Source organism: Schistocerca cancellata, chromosome 8 (assembly GCF_023864275.1).
Source record: "Schistocerca cancellata isolate TAMUIC-IGC-003103 chromosome 8, iqSchCanc2.1, whole genome shotgun sequence".
NCBI classification, from domain to species: Eukaryota; Metazoa; Arthropoda; class Insecta; order Orthoptera; family Acrididae; genus Schistocerca; species Schistocerca cancellata.
The window spans coordinates 245,385,655-245,413,072 of NC_064633.1; the positions used below are offsets into that span (position 1 = coordinate 245,385,655).

A 27,418-nucleotide genomic window follows, 5' to 3' on the forward strand; every position below is an offset into this window, starting at 1 on the left:
CGGGAGCCTCTGAATTGTCAAGTTATTTAAGTGGTACTTCGACATGCTAATAATTTCAGATCAGCATCTATAGGCAATTCACTAACTTTATCTTTAAGTGAGTTACAAATCAATATATACGACGTTATTTCCACTCATCCGATATGGTACTCAAAAGTGCAGCTTGATGGCCGCTTGGCGCGCTGCTATCGAGTAGGTAACAGAAACAAGACGGGCTGTCGGGATGTACTGATGTTGACTGGTGTTCATTGTATTGTAATAAGTGGAGTATCTGGCAATTTAACTTCCATGAGTGTATGGTGCAATGCTTGGCGGCCTGTTTTGTTGGGATTGTGAACTTGTCAGTTGTGACACAAATCGCCAGAAAGTAAACAGTAGGAAGACAACAAAATATTTTTAAAAAAATGTCGTTTGGCTTCGGAAGTCAAGCTATTACAACCACCGGAACGGCTTTCGGGTTCGGTGCGAAGTGAGTAAACGAAAATAGTTCACACTAAAAACTCTAGTTTGCACAGCGAAACTTTTTCCTCGACTTGTATTTATAGCATTACTGACTGACATTGTTTCCCACGTTATTTTTAAATCGTTAGCGATCACATTTGTTATTTGAAGTGTCGTTCAAGAAGCTGTAGTACGCTGCGCATTAAAAATTTGGACGGATCTGTAAAGAGGCAAAGGAACGATTCTAAGGGGCTTGTCTATCATTTTAAAAAACGCGTCCCGGAACTCATCGTTTGATGAGTTATCTTAATTTTAAGTCGTACTGCAAACACAGTTTTCGAGTATGATTTGTAACTGCGTCATCCCAATAACACTAGCTTATCATATTAATTGTTCGACATAATCATGGAAATATGTAAGAAAGCTACAGTGGAAATTAAATACATATCCGTAAACTTGTTTTAAAGTTCCAAAAGCAGTATTGAAATATAGGCTACTGAAATAAGATTGTCATATTCTCCATGCATGTAAGGGCAAATATGAGTGGCAAAAATACTGCATTATACATTTCTTAATCTGAAAGCAGATACGAGAAAAGTTCTGTTCTGAGTTTTTAATCCCTAATATGATGAGCTGTAAGTTTACTGAATATGTGAGCATCTAGTTAACATGAGGGTGCATAGAGCTTTTTATCATCGCATCTCACGATATGGTTGTAATGGAAGTATTTGTTTCCTACACTGTATGTAAGAGTGTAGTCTGCTTTTACTAATAGATTTAGGCCTAACTCATGTAATATATTGTGGGAATTTTCTTCTTTTCAGTCTCATCTCTACATATTGTTACTGTCACTAATGAGTACAGTCTTTTAGCAAGTTATTTTTATACATTTCTTTAATCGTCCGTTGTCTGAAGTATATTTTTAATTTGTGCACATTTCGTATGTTGTGTCTGAACTTCTGATATCGGTTGACATTTTTGTTGAATAATACTTTTCTTAGACTCCATTGTACTATTTGTGGTTTTGCAGAGTTAATTTTCTCTACGTCTATCATTTTGTTTTCTGAGCAACAGCTAAGTGTTTTACTTAATATAGTGCATTTCCCCTCATTTAAGTAATGTAATTTGACATTTTGCACCACATTGGTTCCACCATTCCATTTTACGGTTCTAGATCTTTCTTTCTTTTTTGCATTGACATCCAAATTTAGCAATAAAAATATACGACAATGATGTTAATATTAATTTTCATTTCTTCTTCTACCTTTATTACACGCAGCTTCTTATTATATATCACTTATCTCTCAAACTTTTTTACTACTCTTTGTATTATTTTGAACACCTTTTTTTTTCAGATTATCAGCGGATGACCTCCTGAAATGGTTAGGTTCATCTACATATGCTATTAGGGTTATTTCAAATTTGGTGATAAATATGTCAGGAAATTAGTCTACTATGGCTGTTTTCATTCATTGTTTTCGTATGGCATCTTATTTTGGGGTAATTCATCATTAAGAGAAAAAGTATTCATCGCACAAAAGCTTGTAATCGGAATAATAGCTGAAACCCACCCATGATCACCTTGCAGACATTTATTCAAGGAACTCGGGATATTCACAGTACCTTTGCAATACATATATTCACTTATGAAAGTTGCTATTAATAACCCATCCCAATTCAAAAATAACAGTGAAGTGCATAGCTATATCACTAGAAGAAAGGATGATGATCACTATTGTAGGCTAAATCTGACTTTGGCATAGAAAGGGGTGAATTATGCTGCCACAAAAAACCGTGGTCATTTGCCAGATAGAGTCTGACAGATAGCCAACCACCGTTTAAAAACAAATTAAAAGAATTTCCTTCTACTCGATAGATGAATTTTTAGATATGAAGTAAAAAAAAATAAATTAAATAAATTATTATTTTGTGCAAAGAAGACTTATACTAAAGTGACACATTCCACATCATTACAAAATCTTGTATTCATGGTGTATGGAACAAGTATTGATAGTTGTATGTTCAGGGTGATCAAAAAGTCAGTATAAATTTGAAAACTGAATAAATCGCGGAATAATGTAGATAGAGAGGTACAAATTGACACACATGCTTGGAATGACATGGGGTTTTATTAGAACCAAAAAAATGCAAACGTTCATAAAATGTCTGACAGATGGCGCTTCATCTGATCAGAATAGCAATAATTAGCATAACAAAGTAAGACACAGCAAAGATGATGTTCTTTACAGGAAATGCTCAATATGTCCACCATCACTCCTTAACAATAGCTGTAGTCGAGTAATAATGTTGTGAACAGCACTGTAAAGCATGTCCGGAGTTATGATGAGGCATTGGCGTCGGATGTTGTCTTTCAGCATCCCTAGAGATGTCAGTCGATCATGATACACTTGCGACTTCAGATAACCCCAAAGCCAATAATCGCGCGGACTGAGGTCTGGGGACCTGGGAGGCCAAGTGTGACGAAAGTGGCGGCTGAGCACACGATCATCACCAAACGACGCGCGCAAGAGATATTTCGTGCGTTTAGCAATATGGGGTGTTTTTTGTTCTAATAAAACCCCATGTCAATCCAAGCATGTGTGTCAATTTTTACCTCTGTATCTACTTTATTCCATGATTTATTCAGTTTTCAAATTTATACTGACATTTTGATCACCCGGTATGTAATGATATTGTTGGGTTTGACAATGAATTTTATTGTAGTTTCAGTGGATGTTCAAATTGCTTCTCTGGTTCTTTTACATATTCTGAAACCAAATTGGTACTTGTTCTGTACCTCAATTTTTCTTACTGTGTTATCTGCACTTGAAGTATAATATGTCAGGCTGATAGTGTGGCAATTCTCGACAAACTCCTTGCATCTACTTCATTTATATGAGGATAATTTTCTTTAAAAAATTTTTTATATTTTGAGGTAGGGTCCAATAACCACTTAGCTCTGATATTTTCCAGCTGATTTTAGTGATTGTAAATGTGTTGTATCAGCACCTTCTGTTCTGTCATTTTCTGACCATTATTTAGGTAGCTTCTTTTTTTCTCCTTTCACATTTCATAGCTGCTCTTTTCTGTTGGGATGACTTTGATGAACTACTGTTTGCCACTTTTCTCATTGAAGAGTAATTTGTATATAATGAGTTAACTTCTTAATTTTTTATTATTAAAACCTGATCTTAATCTTCCAACACTTCACATCATTTTTTTCCCACTACCAAATCTATCTAAATATATTTAGTCTCTTTCACACATTCTTATTTTGGTACTTTGAATTTGCTGTTTTCTTTTTGAAGCAAATATACTGCTTGCTTCACATAATGTCGTTGGTAATCTTCTGTTGCCTTGCTCCATGAATATGCTGAAATGTTTTGAGTTTTTCTCAAAATATTTGTTATGTTTTTCTAATTTTGAAAAAAGTAATTGTTCTCCCCCCCCCCCCCCCACACACACACACATACACACAAACTCACATCATTTCTAGACTGTACAGTCATACTACTTTCCTTTCCCTCCTGTCGTATCAATTTCTAGCTCCATGGAATTCCATATCTTCTCTTGTCACTTCCTCAATCTACTACACATGCTAATTTGTCATTAACTCGTGAAGCCGGTGTGTTGACGTGCTAAATGGAAATGTTATTCTGTTTTCTAGTGCTGCTGTTGTTATTGTCTAGTCAACTGATAAAAAGTCATTATCTAGATTACATTTCTTTTCAACAGCTTCCATTAAGGCTACTTCTCTCTCCATATTCTCTTAGTTGCCTGTAATATCTTCCAAGATGTCCCATTCCAGTTTTAACCAAATAAATCTTATTCACAAATGTATTCCTGAAGTTGATTTTGTAAACAAGTTTTTCTACAGGAAAGGAAATAGTTTTGCAGTTGTTGTCTGCTTGTGCTTCATAAAGAAGTATCTGAATAGCTAATATTATATCTATAATGGTTTATTTGCTTGCTTGCTGTTCTAAATGTGTAATTGGTTTTAATTTTAATATATTGTAACCTACTGGACCTACTAGTAGTGGATGTCAGCTTTTTCTTTTAACGTAATTATGATATGTTAGCAAATTATCTTTTACATTACAAGTTGAACAACTTCTTACTGTTGTGGGATGAACATATTTGATAATGTATGGTAGGTGTTGTAGGTGCACATTAAATTTAAGATTTTATTGTAAACAAAGAAAAGCATGGAGTTCAATCTCTCCATTTTTTATTTTTGTTTCTTTATTTTTTAAAATTTTTTCCCTCCTCTATGCTTCTTGGCTTATATCCACAACTTGCAATGATGTGGCGTATGTTCAGTATAATCCTATTTAAAAAATTTTCTACAAAAAGCATGCGTATATGCTGGCCATTAACAAAATTGGATTTTTAATTTTAATCTTAATTGACAACAACTTGTGATAAATGTAACTCACTATGTGGAAAGTATCTACTCAGAAATTCATCTGTTGGGTAGGGAGAGGTGTGAAGTAGAAATGATTTCAGTTTGTTTTTTAAAATTTCAGTATCTGCCAGAGTGAGGATGGTAAAGGCTGTTGGTTTCTCATATTTTTGAAGAGTTCTATAGCATTATTTCAAATAGCGCCTAATTTGGTAAATGTGCTTGTACAAGCCCCGACCCCGCAGTGGTTGCATTGCGTGCCAATGTTGGTAACAACTCATGTGATGAACGATGGGAATTGAATACAACAAATTGTGAGTCAGTTGATAGTAGCCAGTCACAATGCTTTTTTGTAATTTTCTATGTTTCCTATTTAAATTTAGCTGGTATTTTGTTCTTTTAGGTTAGAATTTTACTGACATTGATGGAATTTTCAGTAAAATAAGGAAGAAGATATAAAAGTACCTTATTGCGATGGCAGGTGTATATCTCGGGCTGTGCTAAACAGCATTCTGTTTGGAAGTCTGCCACATTCCCACCTAACCTAGGTCTCAAGCTACACAAAAGATCAGTCTGTCAGCATATCTGGTTTTCTTCCATATTCCCATACCGAAAACAAATGTAATCAATTGGTGTCTTCCAACGAAAGAAATCATTAGTTTGAAGGACTCACACTGGCTAGTGTATACTATTGCCTGATGACCAACATCAACAAATTACCAACATCAGGATGGAATGCAAGCGCTGTGGACACAGTGAGTGCACTTCAGCCAACTTATTCATCACAGTGATTTCCATAAGAGAATAAAGGTTTTAACAAGGCTGCCGTTAGTATGTTTAATTTTTTAAACAGTTACCATAGTATGGGGTGAGACTTTATATTTTTTAAGATTTTTGCTTCCAGGACTACATTTCCTGAGGATTCTTCCAACTAATCTGAGTATGGCTTGTGCCCTTTCTGTGATTAGTGTTATGTGGTCGTGCCATTTTTAAATCACTCTGTACGCATACGCTTAGGTATTTTGTGGAAGTAACCATCTCCAGTGATTGTTCTGTAATCTTGTAATCCTACATTAATTTCGGTTTTGTTTAGTTTTTATTTGTCTGTGAGACTTTGGCTACATTTAAATTTGCAGTAAAGCTCTCTTTGTTTTCATACCACTTTTCTAATGCAGCTGCCAAACCACAGTGAGTCTTTTCCATCCGTCACAACTCTGTTCAGCACATACCTGCCTAAAGCAAGTCAATGCACAATGCTCTTGAATATTGTCCATTGATACTCATATTGTTGGTGGTGGAGATGAAATTTTCGTGCTGACCTCTTGGGTAATCAGCAAGCTGTTAGTTTCCTGATAAGGCGTTTAGAGCAATTTCGAATGATTCCCTGTCCCTAACATCTGCTCTAATCACTTAGGTCACCCAGTCTATAGCTGTTAAGTTAAAAATCTCCACCTAGAACTGGCACAGTCTGGAAATGTACACAAAATATTCTCAATGTTTCCTCTCAAATGTTCAGGCATTACTGCCGCTGAAGCAGGAAGTCTACAAAAGGGACATTTCCATTTCAAGTGAACTCAATTTTATTGTGAATTTTATCTCACCATCTCAGGTCTTGGTAAAGCTTGCCCCAGAGGTAGCCTACATATAGATAAAGAACCAGTTTTATTAAAATACAGTGACCCAATTTGAAAATGGGTGATGTGAATTTGTCAATAATGCCCCACTACCATAATTTGAAACTGCTGTAACAACTCACCTATGTGAACCAAAATGATGGGAGAAGGTTTTCAAATGTAAATAAAAGCAGCTGATGGTGAAACACGCAATTTACACATTACTTGATGGCTGTTGGTAGTCACCTTTCAAGAATGTTTCAAAATTTAAATCTTTAATTTATCAAAAATTTCAAAAATTCTTCAAAAATCTTCAAAAATTTTCAAAAAAAATATAAAACACCTCACATTATTGTTGACTAATTCCCTAAGTATGAAAGTGGGTCTGTCAGGGGTTCACACTTGTATAAAATTTAAAAAAATACATATTTTGCTAAAAAATGACATTTTTAGATGTAATGACATTTATAGACATAATTGGAAAAATTCATAACTTATCCATAAATAAATTTTCATTTGTTCCATAAATTTTTTTATCATAAGGATAGAAGCTGAAGCAATGAATTAAAAATGGGGCCATGGCCAGAAATTTAACCCAGGTCTCCTGCTTACTAGGCAGATGTGCTAACCATTACGCCACCATACAGTTATGGCTATATGTTTAAAATGTGGTTAGTGACTGTTGTGATGGGTGATTATTTCATTAGACCTACTAAAAATGAAAGAGTTTTAATTAATTTGTAATCTAATGTAAACCAAAGAAAATTACACTACAAAATGCATTTAGTAGTAATATGGTCAAAAATATGATTTTTCAATTGTGGGTTTCAGTAAACTTAGAAACAATGCAGGATACCTCATCAGAATTCATTGAATGAGTTTCAGAGAAATTGACTGCATTGATATTGCATGATTTTCTAGCTGGGTTCTTTTGTAATTAAAGTTAAGGAAAGCTTGAATGAGGGCGACTTCTCTCAGAATTATACTTTTGATATTATGAGAAGGAAAGTTGCCAGTCACCAAAAAGCAGAGATGCTGAGTCACAGATAGGCACAACAAAAAGACTGGTCTAAGGCATTATGTAACATTCCCCATATATCCTGCACTTCTGAAATAAATTTTGAAAATAAAATGTAGATGAAACCTGGTAATTGGGGCCTTGTGTAAACAAACTGAAAGGGGCTTAGACTTAATAAAGTACGTAAAAGTGAATGACTGAACGCAGAGATCAGAGGTATGGCCAAGTGAACATAGAATACAGCATCCGTTGGTGCAGTGTCTTGATGCCCCATACTACCGTGCACGTACTCACAAATAGTTGAGTGGATTAACTAACACACAATCACTGGTTTTCAAACAGCTCTTTTGGTGTGGTAACTCATAATTCAAAGATAGCGCAGCTACTCATTCTGGTGTGTCACTATATGATGTAACTGTGTTTGTGTTTGAAAATATTCGACAAGTAAAGCTTTTTTCATCTGATGAATACGATTGTTGAGGAGAGGTGAATTTGAAATATATTATTCAAGTGAAGGAAAACGTTCTTCCTTAAGTCCTGAAAAGCTGTTGTACCTAATTTCTTCAAAAAGTTTTCCACATTAAAAATAGACATTTGTATTAGTACTGTACTACAGTGTCCTAGCCACAAATGCAGCTGTATATTCAACTACGTGATTGACATACAAAGTGAGAGAAGCTCAACAAGGTATGCCATCATGCTCATGATTTGCGAGTATTAGTATAGTTTCTAGAACAGATGGCAACTCATTACATTTTCTTGATTATTTGATGTTACACTAAGGATTGTGATAGCATCAATGGCAGAGCAATTAGTGCCAGTAGATGTACTAAACTAAATGTATGCTGAACATCTCTTGAAAGCAGCTTCAAACTACTGCCATGCTGTGGGATTGTTGCCCTGCCCCTCCTACGATGTCTCACAGCACTATAAAACAAACACTTCCAGGTGGTCTTGACTAAGTTTATATGTTTGTAAGAAAGTCATTTGGTGCAGTTCTGCTTGTGATAGTTTTTTATGCAGTTAATGAAGAATAGAGACTATTAATTATATGTATGGAAGCAGTTCTATTTGTTGGTTGCACCAGTAACATTCCCTCGTCTGATTGTTTTAATGTAATTAGCCATATCTTTTCTTTACTTTACATATAGGCATACATCACTGTACATATTTGTGCCCAAGGATCTTTTGAATCCCTTTCAAAATATTCTCTGCTGTTTAAAATGTCAAATAAGTCATTAATTAACCTGGCAAATTTCACTTTTTCATCAGAGCCCTGAAACTGAAATAGGCCTGATTTTCATCATGACATCGGAAGTCACTGGCAACAATTTCACTTAATGTCTGTACACAGAGTTTAATCTTCATTGTGCCAGTTAATGTGGAGTTTTATTAATTTTGTTCGTAAATACAATTCCTCTTGAGCCCATAATTTTTCTAGTTCAACAAAAAAATCCACCTCATTAGGCTATCTTCACTGCAGAATTCCTCATTTGTGGAAAGACAATTTCTAACAAGTTTTAGCATGTAACAAGCATCTAATACATGCCTGTTAATGGGCTTACAAACCATAATTTCATCCTGTCTAGACTAAATTCAGCTCCCAAATAATGAGCAATTGACAAATTAGCAGCTGCACCATCGAATGATGAGGTGAGTACATCAATTCCAATCTGTTTTAGAAAATCAAGACAAACCATAAATTGCCCCTTTCACTACCAGTCAAACCACTTGTCAGGAAATACTCCATGGGAATTTTCCAGTTGTCATCCAGTACTACAACCATGAATACCAAGGCATCTTTTTCCTCACGTCAAGCGTAGAAATTATTTTACTATTGCAGTTTCAGTCTTTGGGCCATTGTGAAATGATACTGCAAAAACAACAAGAAAAGAACAAACAAAAAACTAAGCTACAGAATATAGAGCCAGAGTTGCACAAACACCACGAAAATAAGAGAAATTAGGGCTCATATGCATGTATATAGACAGTCGCTTTTCTTTTGCTTTATTTGGTAGTGGAACAGGAAAGAAAAAGACTAGTAGTGGTACACCGTACCCTCCGCCACCCACAGTGCAGTGGCTTGGGGAGTATAGATGTAGATGTATATGAACGTGCCATCAGATAATAGTACACTTTGAAATGTGGTGAAAATAACACATCACTTAAATTTTGTTTCAGCACATGTCATAATTTGAAATCCTCAAACATGTATACATCATCAGAAATAAGACTTTTGACTTTAGAAATAGGGCAACACCAGACGAGTGCCAAATGTTCCAGTTCACCCAAATATTAATTGTGTTGATAGCCCTAACTATAAGATCAGTAAAAAACTTGACGTGCCAGTTATATGGTATAAACATTTGAAAAATTGTACACTGTATGCAACTCGTAAGGGTGCATGTGACATTAAGAATGTTAAGATTCTGTAGAATGGGGTATTTGTTTCTTTTGACATCACAAATATTGCAGGTTAAAGAGACAGTATGAGTAATAAGAGTGGGTTTAATTATGTGCAAACTCACAAGGGCAGAGTTTTGCAAATTTGTTGACTTATTAGAATTACTCACCTCCCCAACATCAAAGAAAATTCAGCACTGTAAACGATGTATCAGTGGTTCATTAGTACTTTCTGAGGGATTTGTAGATATAATGCACAACTAACATAATAGCCTGCACCCCTTTATAAAATTTATGGAAGAAATAGGAGTTAACAAAAGTAAAACTTTCCTAGATGTCCAACTATCAAATATTGACAGCAAATTTGTAATTTTTTGCTAGCCAGTCACCATGAATTGTACTGTGTGTAATGATTCTTGCCATTCAGTGTGCCAAAGTGAGCCTATTTTAATTTTGTGATACATATACTACACAACCTGCCACTAGATGATGACGAATAAAAAAAAAAAAAAAAAAAAGGCTGTCTTGCAAGGAGTAGCTATAGTGGTTTCAGGGGAAATGGTCACTGAACTATGTGAGTGGAAAGTTAAAACAAACACTGCAGATATAACTGATGAAGTGACAGTAGAAAGTACCAGGTACAGAAAGATTCCCATTTGCCAAACTACCATACTTAGGTGCAGTCCCAGACAATATCGCACTAGTATTCAAGAAAACTAATGTAGGGACCAGTTTTTATATAGATAATACATTAGGCAAGAAAATCAGACATAGCACTGGTACACCAACCACTTTGCCAGTCGTGGGGTCTACAGAAAAGACTGTAGCACTTGCACAGATATATTGGACAAACGGAGAGGGCATTCAATGGTGGGTCTGAGGATGTATTAGGCAGAAAGAGAGTAGTAACTCTACCATAAGCAAACATCTCCGTGAGAACAAACATACTGTGAGGAACATAGATTCAGCCCTTCCAATATGGTATGCAGTGCCTAAAAGTAGAATAAAGGATGTTCTTGTAGAAATAGAAATTCACAACCACATCAAAAATAATCCCGATGACTTGCTTATGATCAAACTTATATAAGAAATGGAAAATTTATAGATAACTTCCAGTCTGCTTTTAAGAGCAAATGATGGAAAGTATCATGGCACTAGGATGCTTTATTTTTTCTGATGTGATACAGGTTTACTGCCCCAACATTCTGTACAGAAATGTTTCTATCATGATTTTATAATATGTATGGTACTAATGACATTTTTATTTGATGATATGGGAGAGTCATATGTGCTATGACTTCTATTTTATCTTTATCTTATTTTTAGAATATATTATGTGGTGTATTTTACCAGGTCTTCATAAATGAAAATAAAGTTTTATAAGTGTTTCCACTGTTTTCTATAGCAGTGCAATTTTTGTACATAATGAGAGAGAATAGAGTGCACTCCCATATGTTTTATGTTTTTTGATTTAATTTATGATCTGTATTTCATTTTATCTTTAAAAGTGTGTCTTGTCTTATCTGTTATGGTAGTGAATCAAAATATGGCGTTATTACTTTTTACATTTTTCCTTATAAAGTTTTAAGCACTTCGGAACTGTATTATTATTATATGTATATATGTTTTTACATAATTGCATTATATTTACCATATATTTACCATATTAGAGCTTAGTAAAAACACTTTCCTATATTTAAGGGTTTGCATCTCATCATCATGTATTTTCTGTTTGCTGTGCTGCTCTGTTGGCTGTTTCATGGACAAGCATTTTGCACCTTCTATATTTTTAATCATTTGCAATGTATATGCAGAGAAAATGATATGTAAGATTAGGCCTACTGTTGCCATGTTCTGTGTCAGTACACAAACCACTGTAAGATCTTTAGGACAGATAAGATATGTAGTTTAATCCCACTCCCTTGTAACTAAATTCCCGTAACCTGTCTCCTTGTACCTCACGGCCAAATTGTCACATGAAAAGCTGTGTGTTGCCAACAGATTGAAAACAAAGTTATGATATGAGGCTTAGAGTTGTTATTGCTGGACTGTACTATCTCTAATAAGTGCAGAGAAAATTGAATTGTGAATGTATTTTCACACCTTTCACATGGAAACAGTGTTTAGAACATTGATTTATAGCAGTTTGTGTTAAGGATGTTAACAGGGTAACAGTTCACATAATTTAAATAATTTCCACAATGTACAGAGCTTTGCGCTCTTTTGATGCTACTGTATTCCTACATTCAGAAACCTTTGTTCTGACGATGATGTGTATACATGTCAGAGGATTTTAATTCTGACCTGTGCTGAAGAGAAATGTAAGCGAGGTGTTATTTTCATCATTTTTTCCTAATGTTCTTCTGTCTGATGGCATGATTGTGCAGCTCTGTCTATACTCACTGTGTGCTTCATTTATTGTATATTTTTTAGCTTTTGATGTAGGACTTGATAATGACCCAGAGGCTGAAATTGCAATAGTAAAATAAATAATTTCTACAATCACCGATGAACATGTTGTCTTTCAAAAAATATTACATTACTGTGAACCCAGAAGTCATTCTGTGTGTATTCTAATGAGAATTTCATCCATCATGAGAAACAACTGTCTTGTTCGTGACAGCCATATGGTATCATTTCAGGATCAGTGCAGTTTTTGCTGGTTTACCATTTACTCCTTGGTACAGTTTTTGTAAGGTAGTGGGATGTGGTGAAGCATTGTGGGGAAAAAAAAAACTTCTGACTTTGTTATAGGCTTGGCTTAAAAAATAAGAGTAGACAAAGGTAAATTTCTCATTTTGGTGCTGGGCAACCACTAGAAGAAGAAGATTCTAAAAAAAGAAAAGAAACAGTTTTTACTACGACATGAAAAATGCATTTGGACAAAAATGGAAACATGCACACAACTTATTTGTACAAAAATCCCCATTTACAGTAATTGTCATAAGTATATAATAGGTGTAGATTACTGCTGTCAAACTCAGATACTTGTCTGTTTGAAAGACTAAATGTGTACATACAAAAACAGTTACCAATGTTGCACTATTAGTTACTCTGTAGAACTCTTTAACATTGCAGCTTTGTATAGGTAATAAGACAAAAAATGTGTAATTGCTGGTGTACCTCTTAATATATCAGCTGTACTTCCAGTAATCCTCTGCTTCCATTTTAAATCTGACAGCAGTGTTTCAGCAGTACTGGATTTGTTTGCTAAATTGTGGCAGTTTTACATTAGTAAATGTAAATTCTCCATAGTCTCTTCAAGCCTATTTCTAGAAACTTCCACAAAATTAGTTGTTTTATTTCTTGTCATAAACCTATACATGTGATTTTCTGAATATTTGTGCCTTATTTATTTGCTGACCATGGGACTGAAAAAGCAATATGTTGACAAAATTTTCTGAACATAAATTTAACATTTACTACTAGCAACAAAAATCATAGGGGCTACAGTACTTGCAATTTGAATCAGTAACTAGCAGTGCTCTGATGACAACAAATATTATTCAGTAATACAGTACTTACAATTTGAATCAGTAACTAGCAGTGCTCTGATGACAACAAATATTATTCAGTAATACTAGTCATAATGTTCCTACATAGATTTTTATACAAACTAAACCAAACTTGTACTAAATGTAGTTCCAAATGGAATGAAATTATTTGTTTAAGTGATTGAAACTAGGTCTCATTAGTCATGTTTATGAGAATACTTAGTTTTCTGTAGTAAATAATGGACATTTGCCTTAGTTGGTGGTTTCCTCGGTTCTCCTTTAGATGCTTAGTGCTGAAAAAAAATCAAAAATTGATGGTTCAACACCTGGGTTCAGTTCTCTTCTAATAAACCAAAGTTCTCAATGTTGAAACTGCTGTTGGAAAATGTATGCTCTTTGTCATTGTGTAGAAGTTTGGTTTAAAATTCTCCATTTTCAGAGTGACTGTTCGAACATTCCTCCCTGTCCAAACATTCCTTCGTATTTCATCAGCGGGAAAACTGCAACCAGTCAAACAGTGAAAACAAGTTATGATACTAAACAGAAAAAAATAAGGACCTTGTGGTTATTCATATTTATTTTAATGAGATATAGAGTATAATGTCCCTTATCATTCACTTCCTGATATTGAAACAGAAATAAATACTATTAATTAGAAAAGACTGTTTGCATTTGCTTTGTGACAACATTACTCCTTTGCTTCAGCCTGTAAATATGTTGACTTAGTCTCAAAAAATGGGTTCACAAATCTTTTTGCACTTTTAAAACCTCTTTACTCGTGGAACAAAATATCTTTTGATGTGTAAAATGCCGTGCAAAATTTAACCTCTGTAATAAAGAAACCCTAACTGAAAATACTACAGTTAAGATAAATTGAACATTATTCCAGAACTCACCTGCAAATATGTATAGTCTGTGCATGCAACCACATAAACTTGGTTTCTTGCCCTTTTTTGCATGACTTAGGTGTTGGCAACATTATAATGAAGTTATGTGCAGTCTATCTTACTTATATTCTAAGCCAGATACCCAGCATGGCAGCCAGTCCTACATGGAGTGTCATCAGGTACGTACACAGTGACAGCCCCCTAACCATGCAAGGAACACACTGTTGATGCCTGCATTGTTTCCTCCCAAAGACTGCCCAGAAGTATGTGTGTATATTACGTGGGCACAAGAGAATTCTGGACAGCAATGCATTGGCTGTTGCTTAGACAGGATGGTACCCATGGGAAGAGACTCCAGTCGGAGTGGGTCAAGTTGAATCACACTGATCGCTGTAGGGGTCCAGCAGCCTCGTCAGAGTGCCTTAACACAAAGGGAAATAAGCACCATACATTTCCCTCATTAGGTGTGAATTGAGATGAAGATTGATCCATCAAACAAGGAGAGACATATATGCATAAATTCCGGTTCTATACCAGGGCTGACTGTGAATTTTTCACAAGTACCAAGCCATTATTTTTTGTGGAGGAAGCTGGAGACAACTACAGTCATATCACCTGAATAAACAAAATACAGAACAGATCTTTAATAATTAAAATAGTATAAAGTTAAGCTACAACAAACTTTATGATATCCCAGTCACAATTACTTTGCATAGGAACCTGAATATGGTCAAGGGTATAATCTTCTGCCGGGACCTTATACTTCAAAGACAAGGAATTGTGTGCTAATTTGTTATAAGGGGGTGTACATTTTGTCTATCAGCATAAATGAGGATCTGAAGATAATAAAGTAGACTTGGGAGCATCTATCATGGGTTTTGAGGGCAACTTACTACTGGGTCAAGTTAAGGTTATGATTTACTGGTATGATATAAAACTGTGCATATCACACGACATGAGACGCTCAATATGTATGCTTCAAGTGTATGAAGATTTAGCCATATGTCTTCTAATTGTAGGAATGAACATATCTGTGGAAATTTCAGACAACGACCACTACTGGGGTTGTCCTCTGTGCACAAACGTCTTGCTGCACCAATTGGAATGTAACAATATATGAAAGACAATGACCACTACTTGGGGTTGTCCTCTGTGTACAAACGCCTTGCTACACCAATTGGAATGTAACAATATCTGAAAGGGATAGTTGCTACTCACCATATTGCAGAGATGCTGAGTCGCAGAAAGGCACAACAAAAAGACTGATGGAATGTTAGTTTTCAGCCAACAAGGCTTATTTCAAAAATAGGCCACACACACACACACACACACACACACACACACACACACACACACAAAAAAACCAACCACAGTCTCAGGCAGCTGGAGCCAGGTGACAGCAAAACTGGCAACCCTGACTTCGCAGGATTTCCCCCTCCACTGCTATCAGAATTGTGCATGTGGATCATAGCCAGTAGGTGGTGTTAAGCCTAATCAAATTGTGATTAACAATTCTAACCTTTTCTTACTTCCATAACTGGTAATGGTTGTTGTCACTGCTCTGATGAACAGGAACACTTGCTCTCACTTTGCTTAGTGGTTTGCATAGCTCTTCAGGAAACTTGGTTCGGTACTTAATTACCTGCCTATTATAAGGACATAATAGACCCTGAAAGACGCTGTGAGAGTGTGTACAATATAGGAATCGTCCTTGCAACATATATATCTCATCCCTCCTACGGGTGATGTGGTGTATTGTGAGATCATCAATTTCGTCTTATCTTTAGCCCCGCCATTTGTTTTACTGGATGATTTTAATGTCCATAACCCTTTATTAAACAGCTCTGAGACCAAAAACAGTTGTAACATATTAGAAAAACCATTTTTAAATCTGGACCTCTGATCCTGAATAATTTCTCCCCCACTTATTTTAATCTAAAGTGAGTAAATGCAACTAGCTTATTTAGAAATCTCCTTTTTTTCCCAAAAAAAGTAATGCAGATGTGGGACTACTCAGGAGAACATTATTATCAGGAGAAACGAAACTAGTGTTCTATGGATCGGAGCGTGGAATGTCAGATCCCTTAATTGGGCAGGTAGTTTAGAAAATTTAAAAAGGGAAATAGATAGACTAAAGTTAGATATAGTGGGAATTAGTGAAGTTCAGTGGCAGGAGGAACAAGACTTATGGCCAGGTGAATACAGGGTTATAAATACAAAATTAAATAGGGATAATGCAGGAGAAGGTTTAATAATGAAAAAAAAAATAAGAGCATGGGTAAGCTTTTACGAACAGCACAGTGAATGCATTATTGTAGCCAAGATAGTCATGAAGCCCATGCCTACCACTGTAGTACAAGTTTATATGCCAACTAGCTCCGCAGACGATGAAGAGATTGAAGAAATGTATGATGAGATAAAAGAAATTATTCAGATAGTGAAGGGAAATGAAAATTTAGTGGTCATGGGGTACTGGAATTCAATAACAGGAAAAGGAAGACAAGGAAAAGTAGTAGGTGAATATGGAATGGGGGTAAGGATTGAAAGAGGAAGCCGCCTGGTAGAATTTTGCACAGAGCATAATTTAATCGTAGCTAACACTTGGCTTAAGAATCATGAAAGAAGGTTGTATACACGGAAGAGGCCGGGAGACACTGGAAGGTTTCAGATAGATAATTAATGGTAAGGCAGAGATTTAGGAACCAGGTTTTAAGTTGTAAGACATTTCCAGGGGCAGGTGTGGGCTCTGACCACAATTTATTGGTTATGAACTGTATATTAAAACTGAAGAAACTGCAAAAAGGTTGGAATTTAAGGAGATGGGACGTGAATAAACTGAAAGAGCCAGAGGTTGTAGAGAGTTTCAGAGAGAGCATTAGGGATCGATTGACAAGAACAAGGGAAAGAAGTACAGTAGAAGAAGGATGGGTAGCTTTGAGAGATGAAATAGTGAAGGCAGCAGAGGATCAACTAGGTAAAAATATGAGGGGTAGAGGATATATTGAATTTAATTGAGAAAAGGAGAAAATATAAAAAAGGAGTAAAAGAAGCAGGCAAAAAGGAATACAAATATCTAAAAAGTGAGATAGACAAGAAGTGCAAAATGGCTAAGCAGCGATGGTTAGAGGACAAATGTAAGGATTTAGATGCAAATATCACTAGAGTAAGATAGATACTGCCTACAGGAAAACTAAAGAGACTTTTGGAGAAAAGAGAACCACTTGTATGAATATCAAGAGCTCAGATGGAAAACCAGCTCTAAGTGAATAAGGGAAAGCAGAAAGGTGGAAGGAGTATATAGAGGGTCTATACAAGGGTGATGTACATTAGGGCAATATTATGGAAATGTAAGAGGACATAGGTGAAGACAAAATGGGAGATATGATAGTGCATGGAGAATTTTAGCACGGAAAGACCTAAGTCAAAACAAGACCTCGGGAGTAGACAACATTCCCTTAGAACTACTGACAGCCTTGGGAGAGCCAGCCCTGACAAAACTGTACCATCTGGTGGGCAAGATGTATGAGACAGGTGAAATACCCCCAGACTTCAAGAAGAATATAATAATTCCAATCCCAAAGAAAGTAAGTGTTGAGAGGTGTCAAAATTACCGAACAATCAGTTTAATAAACCACGGCTGCAAAATATTGACACGAATTCTTTACAGACAAATGGAAATACTGGTAGAAGCTGACATTGGGGAAGATCAGTTTGGGTTCTGTAGAAATGTTGGAACACATGAGGCAATACTGACCCTATGACTTTTCTTAGAAGATAGATTAAGGAGAGGCAAACCTACATTTCTAGCATTTGTAGACTTAGAGAAAGCTTTTGACAATGTTGACTGGAATACTCTTTCTAATTCTGAAGGTGGCAGGGGGTAAAATACAGGGAGCAAAAGGATATTTACAATTTGTACAGGAATCAGATGGCAGTTATGAGTTGAGGGCCATGAAAGGTAAGCAATGGTTGGGAAGGGAGTGAGACAGGGCTGCAGCCTATCCCCTGATGCTGTTCAGTCTGTATACTGAGCAAGCAGTAAAGGAAACAAAAGAAAAATTTGGAGTAGGAATTGAAATCCATGGAGAAGAAATAAAGACTTTGAGGTTTGCCAATGGCATTGTACGTCTGCCAGAGACAGCAAAAGGACCTGGAACAACAGTTGAACGGAATGGACAGTGTCTTTAAAGAAGGATATAAGGTGAACATCAACAAAAGCAAAATGATGATAATGGAATGTAGTCTAATTTAATCAGGTGATGCTGAGGGAATTAGATTAGGAAATGAGACACTTTGATATTTGGGGAGAAAATAACTGATGGTGGTGGAAGCAGAAAGGATGTGAAATGTAGACTGGCAATGGCAAGGAAAGCGTTTCTGAACAAGAGAAATTTGTTAACATCGAGTATAGATTTAAGTGTCAGGAAGTCTTTTCTAAAAGTACTTGTATCGAGTGTAGCCATGTATGGGTGTGACACATGAATGATAAATAGTTTAGACAAGAAGAGAATAGAAGCTTTTGAAATGTGGTGCTACAGAAGAGTGCTGAAGATTAGATGGGTAGATCACATAACTAATGAGGAGGTACTGAATAGATTTGGGGAGAAGAGGAATTTGTTGCACAACTTGACTAGATGAAGGGATTGGTTGGTAGGACGTGTTCTGAGGCATCAAGGGATAACCAAGTTAGTATTAGAGGGTAAGAATCATCGAGGGAGACCAAAAGATGAATACACTAAGAAGATGCAGAAGGATGTAGGGTGCAGTAGTTACTCGGAGATGAAGAAGCTTGCACAAGGTAGAATAGCATGGAGAGCTGCATCAAACCAGCCTCTGGACTGAAGATCACAACAACAACAAGTATGCAGATATGTATTGCTACTTTGAGCAGCATCAAGTAGAACATGTAAATTTGGTGTTTGCACAATTTTAATGATGATATCAAGCAGATGGCATCTCCATACAGTGTCTTAATAAAACTCGGAAGTTTCCTTCAACTCTTTGATACAAATCAATGGGTATATTGGCAATATCTTGACGAATGTTGTTCTTCAGGTAAGCCAGAGCTGTAGGTTGATCGTTGTAAAAACATGATTTTAGAAATTAAGTGACCTTGCTGGTCAGTGCAAATCTCCCCTCAAGGATATGAGGCATCCTGGGAAGCATGGCCGCAAAACAATCTGTGACATACGCAGGGTGTGTGGTGTGTGGCATGGCACTGTCCTGCTGGAACTGTACATCTCTCACAGCCATCTCATTGAATGTTGGCAGGTAAACTCTTCAATCGTGTGGATGTAATGGTCAGAAGTCACTGGAAAAAAACACACACTGTGCATATATGGATTGCTGATGAAGTTGTTTGGGGTATCAGTTGGGGGTATTAGTTCTTCATGAAGGATTCATCTCATAGAATGAGCGATTCCTAAACGACTGTAAGAAAAGCAGCCTTGGCAGCCCTACCTTCTCTAATGTGCCTACCCCCACCCTCCGCCAAACAACAGTTGCTTCAGGGGCCCAAATTCAAACAAATCACATGTATAACATGTGGATCCATTTCAGCTGATGACAACATGGTGTTTAGCCTTAGTTTACCCTTTTCTTTGATGGAAGATTTATGATTAACTTCAGGATAGTGTCTACTATGTGATCATTTTATCCCCCACACCAGTACTCAGGTGAATCGCCCTGCCTTGGATTCTTAAGGCTGCTGATTGGCACACATTTTTCTACTTCTTTAATGCTTACTGTAACTCACCATGAGACTGTTGAAGAGGCCCATAGACCACCAAGATCATAAGTCGCTATTGCACGACGCGTGTGTAGCGTCCTGCTGTTGGCAGGAAAGAACTAACAGTCAATTTACCGTTTTATTACAGTTAAAGAAAAAATACCTTCTTGGTTTACACTAAGTTTTAAATGCAGAACAAACAAAAAAAGACCCCCACAATTCTGTGCTAGCAAAAACAGATAAGGAAACAAGACAATGGAAGAAAATACTGACCAAAACTACTCTACAAAATACAACGTACTACTACAAGACTACGGCAAGTGAATACAAGGCTAGGGCCGGTGTAAGTACTGGCCAGAGCAATTCCTAGTGGTTGGTAAACACTGACGGTGTAGGCGTGCTTATAAAGCCAGGTCGGTGGAGTGCTACAGCAGTCGTATGAGTTCCGATTGGTGGAACACTGGTCTGGCAAAGTAATTCCATTTTTATTTGGAAAGTCTGTTACTGTTTCTATCTGCTGGTGATGTTTCTCTCCGTGCTGCTGAAAGGGAGTTAGCAACCCATCTTGCATGTTGGTTCTGTGGGCCCTCTAACAACAAGGGGCTACTATGACATTTCTCCCCCCTGGGAAAAAAGCACCACAAACGTCCATAGGAGTAGGGGCATCCTGGTCTACATCCATTGGTTTGTGGCTGGTTGGGGCAGGAGGTGGCAATGCAGCACGGGCAGCTGGCGGCGGAGCTAGTGGCTGAGGCAGAAGCGAAGGTTCCACCACAGGCCGGTCGGCGATAGGCACTGGCAGTTCCCCCGGGGCGTTGGGGTCCACCAGACAGGGGCGGAGCTGGTTGAGGTGCTGGTGGGTGGCGGAACCATTGGCCCACCAGAGAGACGTCATCGTCCAGCCACAGGATTGTCTCTAATGGACACTTACCATTGAAGACAAGATAGTGGGTTCTGATACTTAAAAAGTCTTCAAGCTATTCACATATCTGGGAACCTAGTGCATATGTTCAGACCCACGTCATCAGTTTGCAGTGGGGGCACCTTGTCAACATTATAGAAATCTTAAGTTCATCGTACTGGAACTCACTGATGTCCATTTGTTGTCCAAGTTGGATCTAACAACTACTGCTCTCCTTTTTCTAATGTAAATGATGATGAATGTGTTAACATTAGTAAACATCATCATTATGAAATCATAATCACTAATCCCTGTGTCTGTACTGACACTGTCAATAATGTCAGGCATGTTTGAAGCTACAAGATCTAAAATATTTCCATTTCATGTGGGCTGTCACACTAGTGGTTGAAGACTGTTTTTGTAAAACATGTTCAAAAGTACTTCACAAGACATATCTGTCCATACTACCTGCAGAAAATGTATAGATAGCCAGTCTATACGCAGTGGATTAAAATTACCTCCAACTAATACTACATTGACTAAAATAACATCTCCTTGCCTCCAAACCACACCACAATTTTGAAACTTCATAATGCTATAATGTTGTCATGTTGATATTGTAGCAACTTGGCCCCTGGTTCGGCAGCACTGTGACTCCTAGACCCGATCCACCTTTGTGGGATCAGGCATGCAACTGTTGCCTTCTGGATGAGCCCTGGGGACAACCTGGTAGAGACAGGAAATCACCCCCCCCCTCCCCAGTGATTCAGGTGCCATCAGTGACACCTCAGCTACAACATGTGTGTCTGGAGCAATCTAGTACAAATGAATCACACAACCCATCTCCTGATATAGAAGTAAGACTTCCAGAACAGTATCCTTTATCAGGTATTCCAGTATCAGCTTGATTGAGTCTATCCATTCCAATGTTTGCTTACCTCCCCTCTATCCTCTAGCTATGTTGCACTCCACACACTCCCATGATGTGTGCCTTATCCACAAATTCACGTGGATCTTTGTCTTCGACTGACGGATGTGATAGACTTGTCACTTTTCATCATTTGTTCCCATCTGGACAAACTGCCATGCCATTAACAAACTGTGCAATGTTGTGACACAGTTGGTCATCCCCAGAATTCCTCTTTCTAGATTTTAACGAGAAATCTCATAAACATAAAGTTAATGACATGATCAGATATCCAGAGTAATAGCCTGTGATTGCTTAAACACATCATTGACATAAATTTTCCCGGGCAGATTTATGGAATGTTGTTACTTTAGCATGTTTAAGAAGAAACACTACATAAAATGTATCCTCTTATCTAAGAGGAGAACGACGCGAGATGACACAGTGGTTAAGACAGTGGGCTAACTTCCAGATTTAGGTTTTCTGTACTTCCTCTGAGCTGAATCAGGCAAATACAAGGATTCCTCCTTTAAAAATAATGTGGTTGATCTTCTTCTCCATCCTTGATGTATCTGAGCTTCTGTTCCATGTCTAATGATCTTGTTGCCAATGTGGGATCAGATCCAAATTTTTCTTCCTCCCTCTCATGTGGCAGAAGAATCGGTCTGTCTTTTCTATTTATGGAATGCCACTTTCAGTGCATCATGTCTTAATTATATGCTTTACCTTTCTAGCATTGTTTTGGTAATATGTTTTTGTGCACCTGATAAGCAAGGTCATAGAACATAAGATGGAGAGAACTTGGTAGCAATAATCAGCACCAAATATTCACTGTAAACTGTACTTTATAGTTCTGCTCTTTTTGGCTTGGGAGTTAATGAATAATGAAAAAAACTGTTACATTTAAAATTTGCTTTGTCAGTGACTGTGTAGTTTCGCAGAGACTAGTTTTCATCAGTCCACAATTTCTTTAAGCATATGAAGAAGTTATATATGTATTTGATAATCTGCAGACTAATGTCTTTGAAGGCATTGTACGTGATACCAGTGGTACTTTCTTAGATTAGTAGTGTGCCAAATGAATAGCACATCTTCCATATGGTGGCAACACATTTTTTGTCACTTTTTAATTCTACTTATATGAATGGTTAATGTAACTGTCCCCCCCCCCTTTTTTTTTTCAGCTGCAGCTACACAATATGTTAAACTTAAATAGCATGATCAGTAATAGAATGAGTTTGCAATTAGTAGCATTTTAAAATCTTTCCTCACTTGACATATCCTCCTAGCTTGTTTCTGTCTTAATTTCTAAAACAAGTGAAAGAAAAATATGATGGCAGAAACGACTGAATTCCAGAGGAAATTTTTAGGTCTTCCTTATCGCTATGTTCCCACTAATGAAACAAGTGAATGACGTAGTAAACCAGGCTTTTAATTTTGTGGTCTGTTTTTTCCAAATAGATGTTTTGGGTGTTCAACTGTAGTAATACAGGCTGTTCATAAAAGTGTGTTCCAGTTTCAGTGGTATATTATAACTGTTGAATTTAAACCATTAACAACAAATTGTACATCAAATTTAAGGTAAACTGATCTAGATTTTCTTACAAATGTTCAGTATGTGCATGTTTAGTTACACAGCACATTGCCAACCTAAAATCCAGTTCTTCCCACACTTTAACACTTCTGAAGCAATGGAAGAACAGCCTCTGCAATTCTGTGTCTCAACTTTGACAGACCATCAGGAAGTGGTGGAACACAAACACATTCTTTTTTATAAAGTCCCAAAGAAAAAAAAATCACATGGGGTGAGGTTAGGTTAATGTGTAGGCCAGCAGAAAGGAGCTCTGTTCTATTGACCATTATGACCAATTCAGTGGTCAGGGACTTTCAGTCACTCTTGTGCAAAGAGATGCCACTTGGGAGTGGTTCCATCTATGTGGCAAATAGAGTTTTCAGGGTTACCTTTTAATAGGTGAAAGAGTCACTCTTGCAACATATCCAGATAAGCAACCCTTGCTACTGTAGCTACAGTTAAAAAAGCACAGAAAACATTAAAATTTTGGGGAATCTCTTATGTTAAACAGGTTCATGAGGATGTTCTGACCCCAGATATGAATATAATGGACACTTACCTTACCTAGTTAGGTGAAAACTTGTATCATCACTGATCACCACACAGTCAAGAAAATCGTCTTCGCACTGTAACACTTCACTTGCAAAGTTGTAACATACACAATAGTCTTCTAGTAAAGCGTGCACCAACTGTAACCATTATGGGCATGTGTAAATGTTTTCTTAAAACCTTGTGCACTTTTGTCTTTGGCAACTGAAGCTCAGGACCTGCTTTCTGAACAGACATTTTGGGACTGTGAAAGTAAGATACTCTGACATGGTCAACATCCTCTTCAGACACTTTCGGTCATCCTGTGCTTTCGCATTTAAACACACATCAAATCATTTCGAATTGACTGTACAATTAGCCAATGTTTCTGCAACAAGGGGGATCCAGTTAAACTTGAAAAGAAACATGTGTTGAACTGAAATTATAGATTCACACTTACCAAACTGCAGAACACAAAGCACTTTACACTCAGGGGCCACCATTTTGTATATGTGGTGCGGAAAACTGGAAACAACAAAACAGTACTCGTGCATGCACTTATCTGAAACTGTTTGAGTTATTCTTTAATTGTGACCTTCAACCAATGCTGTACAAAGATGATAGTTGGATACTATTAAAATTTATAAGAAAGACTTTCTTTTATGGACAGCCTGTCTATTTTATGCAATTTAGCTCTCTAAAATGATGGCTACAATTGCATTACATTATCAGTTATCCTCACACATCCCTTTGGCAATCCTAATCAATGGATCGTATGAGTACATCAAGCAACTCAGTTACTGTACACACAGAAGATCCACTGTGCCAGCCATATTTAGAAAAAACATCATTCTAGAATAAGTATAGGAAATTGTGAAACATGTGCACCTGTGTGTGTGTGTGTGTGTGTGTGTGTGTGTGTGTGTGTGTGTAAGGGATAAACCAAAGTGGTGTTAATATTAATGCTGAAATGTTAATAGTATATGGGGAGCAACTTCTTTGCTGCAAGCCATCAGCCTCACATATTAACAACATACTGGACATCCAGTTGCTATGCCATCATTAACAGATGTGTTACATATTGCACATACCGCTCGGAACAGTTGCAGCATTCATAAGTAAACCATGGCTGGCAGTGTTTTTCCAATACCAGTATTCTACAAAGAGAGCATTTGCAAAGTCAGCCAATGCTGAAAGATGGGTGGATGCTTATGTTGAAAATTAGCTAAGGAGGTGTAGTATGAGTGTAAATTTTGTTTTGCCCAGCAAGTAGTCTTATGAAATCAAAAATCTTATGTTATTTTTCAAGCCAGTGTAGTACAGATGTGTCATGATGGTAAAGTGCTGGACTTGTAGATTCACATTCAGGAGTGGGTCCAAATCTCTGTCCAGTTACCCTTTTCTCTAAATTGCTTCAGGCAAAGGGAAAGGAATATTTAATCACTTGATAATACTGTTATTTACATGTTTTTAATTTTTTGTTGTACGGATTTATTAATTCTATCATACAATACTAAGATAAAACTGAGTGTGTAAGTCTTCTTGTAACTTCCCTACTTTTTGTGGAAAATTTATTTAGCAAAGTTTTCATTTAACTGTTGTTCTTTTTTCCAGACCATCTACACCAGCTTTTGGCCTTGGAACTGCAACTACGACTAGCTCTCTTTTTGGAACACCGCAGCAGGCAAATGCAACTTCAGGAATAACATTTGGCACTCCTGGTGGTACACAGAATACTGGTTTGTTTGGAACTGCAACAACTACACAGGCTTCAGGATTAACATTCGGGACACCTACTACCCAAGCATCAGGACTTACGTTTGGAGCACAAGCCACAACTGGTCTTTCATTTGGGACACCAACTACCCAACAATCCCAACCAACTGCAGCATCTACATTGCCATTTGGGACCCCAGTGTCATCTGGACAGCCCGCAATTAATTTTGGAACTCCCACCACTACAACTCAGACAGGGCTTACTTTTGGAAGCGCAGCACTCTTTGCCACCCCGTCCTCCTCTGCTCCAGCTCAATTTGGAACACCTGCAACAACTAGCCAACCAACATTGGCATTTACTACTCTGACAACTACCGCGGCCCCAATTCCTTTATCTTTTGGTAGTCAGGCGACGACTTCAGCTGCTCCTACTCCAGCTTTTGGTTCAGGTGGTTTTGCCTTTGGAGCATCGTCTACTACAGCAGCAGCAGCACCAGGAACAACAGCAGGAATTGGTACACTTGCAGCAGCAGCTACAACAGCAACAGCTGGGACAGCATTTGGCACTCCAGCAACACAATCACAACCATTTGGGTCTTCCTTGTTAGCTACCCCTACCTCAAGTAACCTCTTTAGTACACCTACTACTACAAGTACAAGCCTAGGCTTTAGTATTGGCACAGCAACAAGCAAGCCAGGGGGACTTTTTGCCACAGCAGCAACTGCAACAACTACATCTGGATTAACACTACCAGCTTTTGGTAGTACGGCAACAGCATCTAGCAGCTTATTTACTTCATTTACAAAACCTACCACCAGCACAGCAACCACAACTAGCTCTGCACCTTCCATTGGTCTAGGTGGTCTTGACACAACACAGAGCAAAGGTCTAGCCAGTAGTATAACAGGTAATTGGACTCAGTTTTTGTAAAGACATCATTATAATATTTCCAGTAAATTATTAAATATTTTAATGGATGTCACTTTTAAATAATGGATATATTAATATAAAAATTTGGTATGTACGTAAGAACATTATAGTTTAGTAATAATGTATAAATGTGGAACTGATGATGTATTGCAGTCAGTTGAAGTAAAGTTTTTGTTCTTTGAACTGCAGACACCTATTATGGATCAAACAGAAAACTAAGTCATTTAAAGCAGCAGAATATAAGTCTTAGAGACATAGAATAAATATTATGACAGTTAGACACAGAATAGTGAAGCAATGATAATATCGTTAGATATGTTCACATATCTGTTACAATGAGAGCTGTACATTACCACATTTCAACCAGTTTCCTTCCCCATTATCATTTAATTTTAATGATAATGCCCTTGCAGAGTCCTGTGAGCTCAGCAGAAGTTGCTAAAAGGAAGTTGTGAAATCAATTGATGCATTGCGAACTAGATTCTGTTTGACATGTCTCACCTGCTGCCACTGAAGGTGTTACGCAGAAAAAATAACATTATTGCTCATGTTCATTTTCAACAAGACCCAAAATAATAATTGAATTTTAGTGGGGAAGCTGGGTCCCGCAATTGTAAGGCTCTTGTTCCTATTCAGTACATCATGTTTCAGCACCGTTGACTGTTGATGGTAAAAATAATTCCCCTTACTCCTTTCTTGAATCTTGTGGAACAAGAGGCTCTTGATATCTATCTGGAACAATAAAAGAGCCATTCTTTGCCTGAGTAGTTGTAACCTCTCAGCACTTGCATCACACATTTTGAGAACATTGAAGTAGTGCAACAGTTACGCTTCTAGATTACTTCTCTCAATTGAATGAAAGTGTATAAAGCAATA

At 37.2% G+C, this 27,418-nt stretch overlaps 1 protein-coding gene across 2 annotated transcripts in view; it reads left to right on the forward strand.

Annotated features, from left to right (window-relative positions):
- The first annotated feature begins 212 nt into the window (after positions 1-212).
- The window catches only part of LOC126094511 (nuclear pore complex protein Nup58), a 162,148-nt gene continuing 134,942 nt past the window's right edge, over positions 213-27,418 (forward strand). For both annotated transcript variants that reach the window (XM_049908920.1, XM_049908921.1), the window contains exons 1-2: positions 213-469; positions 25,510-26,519. In XM_049908920.1, coding sequence (XP_049764877.1) covers positions 405-469; positions 25,510-26,519 — 1,075 coding nt within the window. In that variant the 5' untranslated portion in view covers positions 213-404. The remainder of the gene's footprint in view (positions 470-25,509; positions 26,520-27,418) is intronic.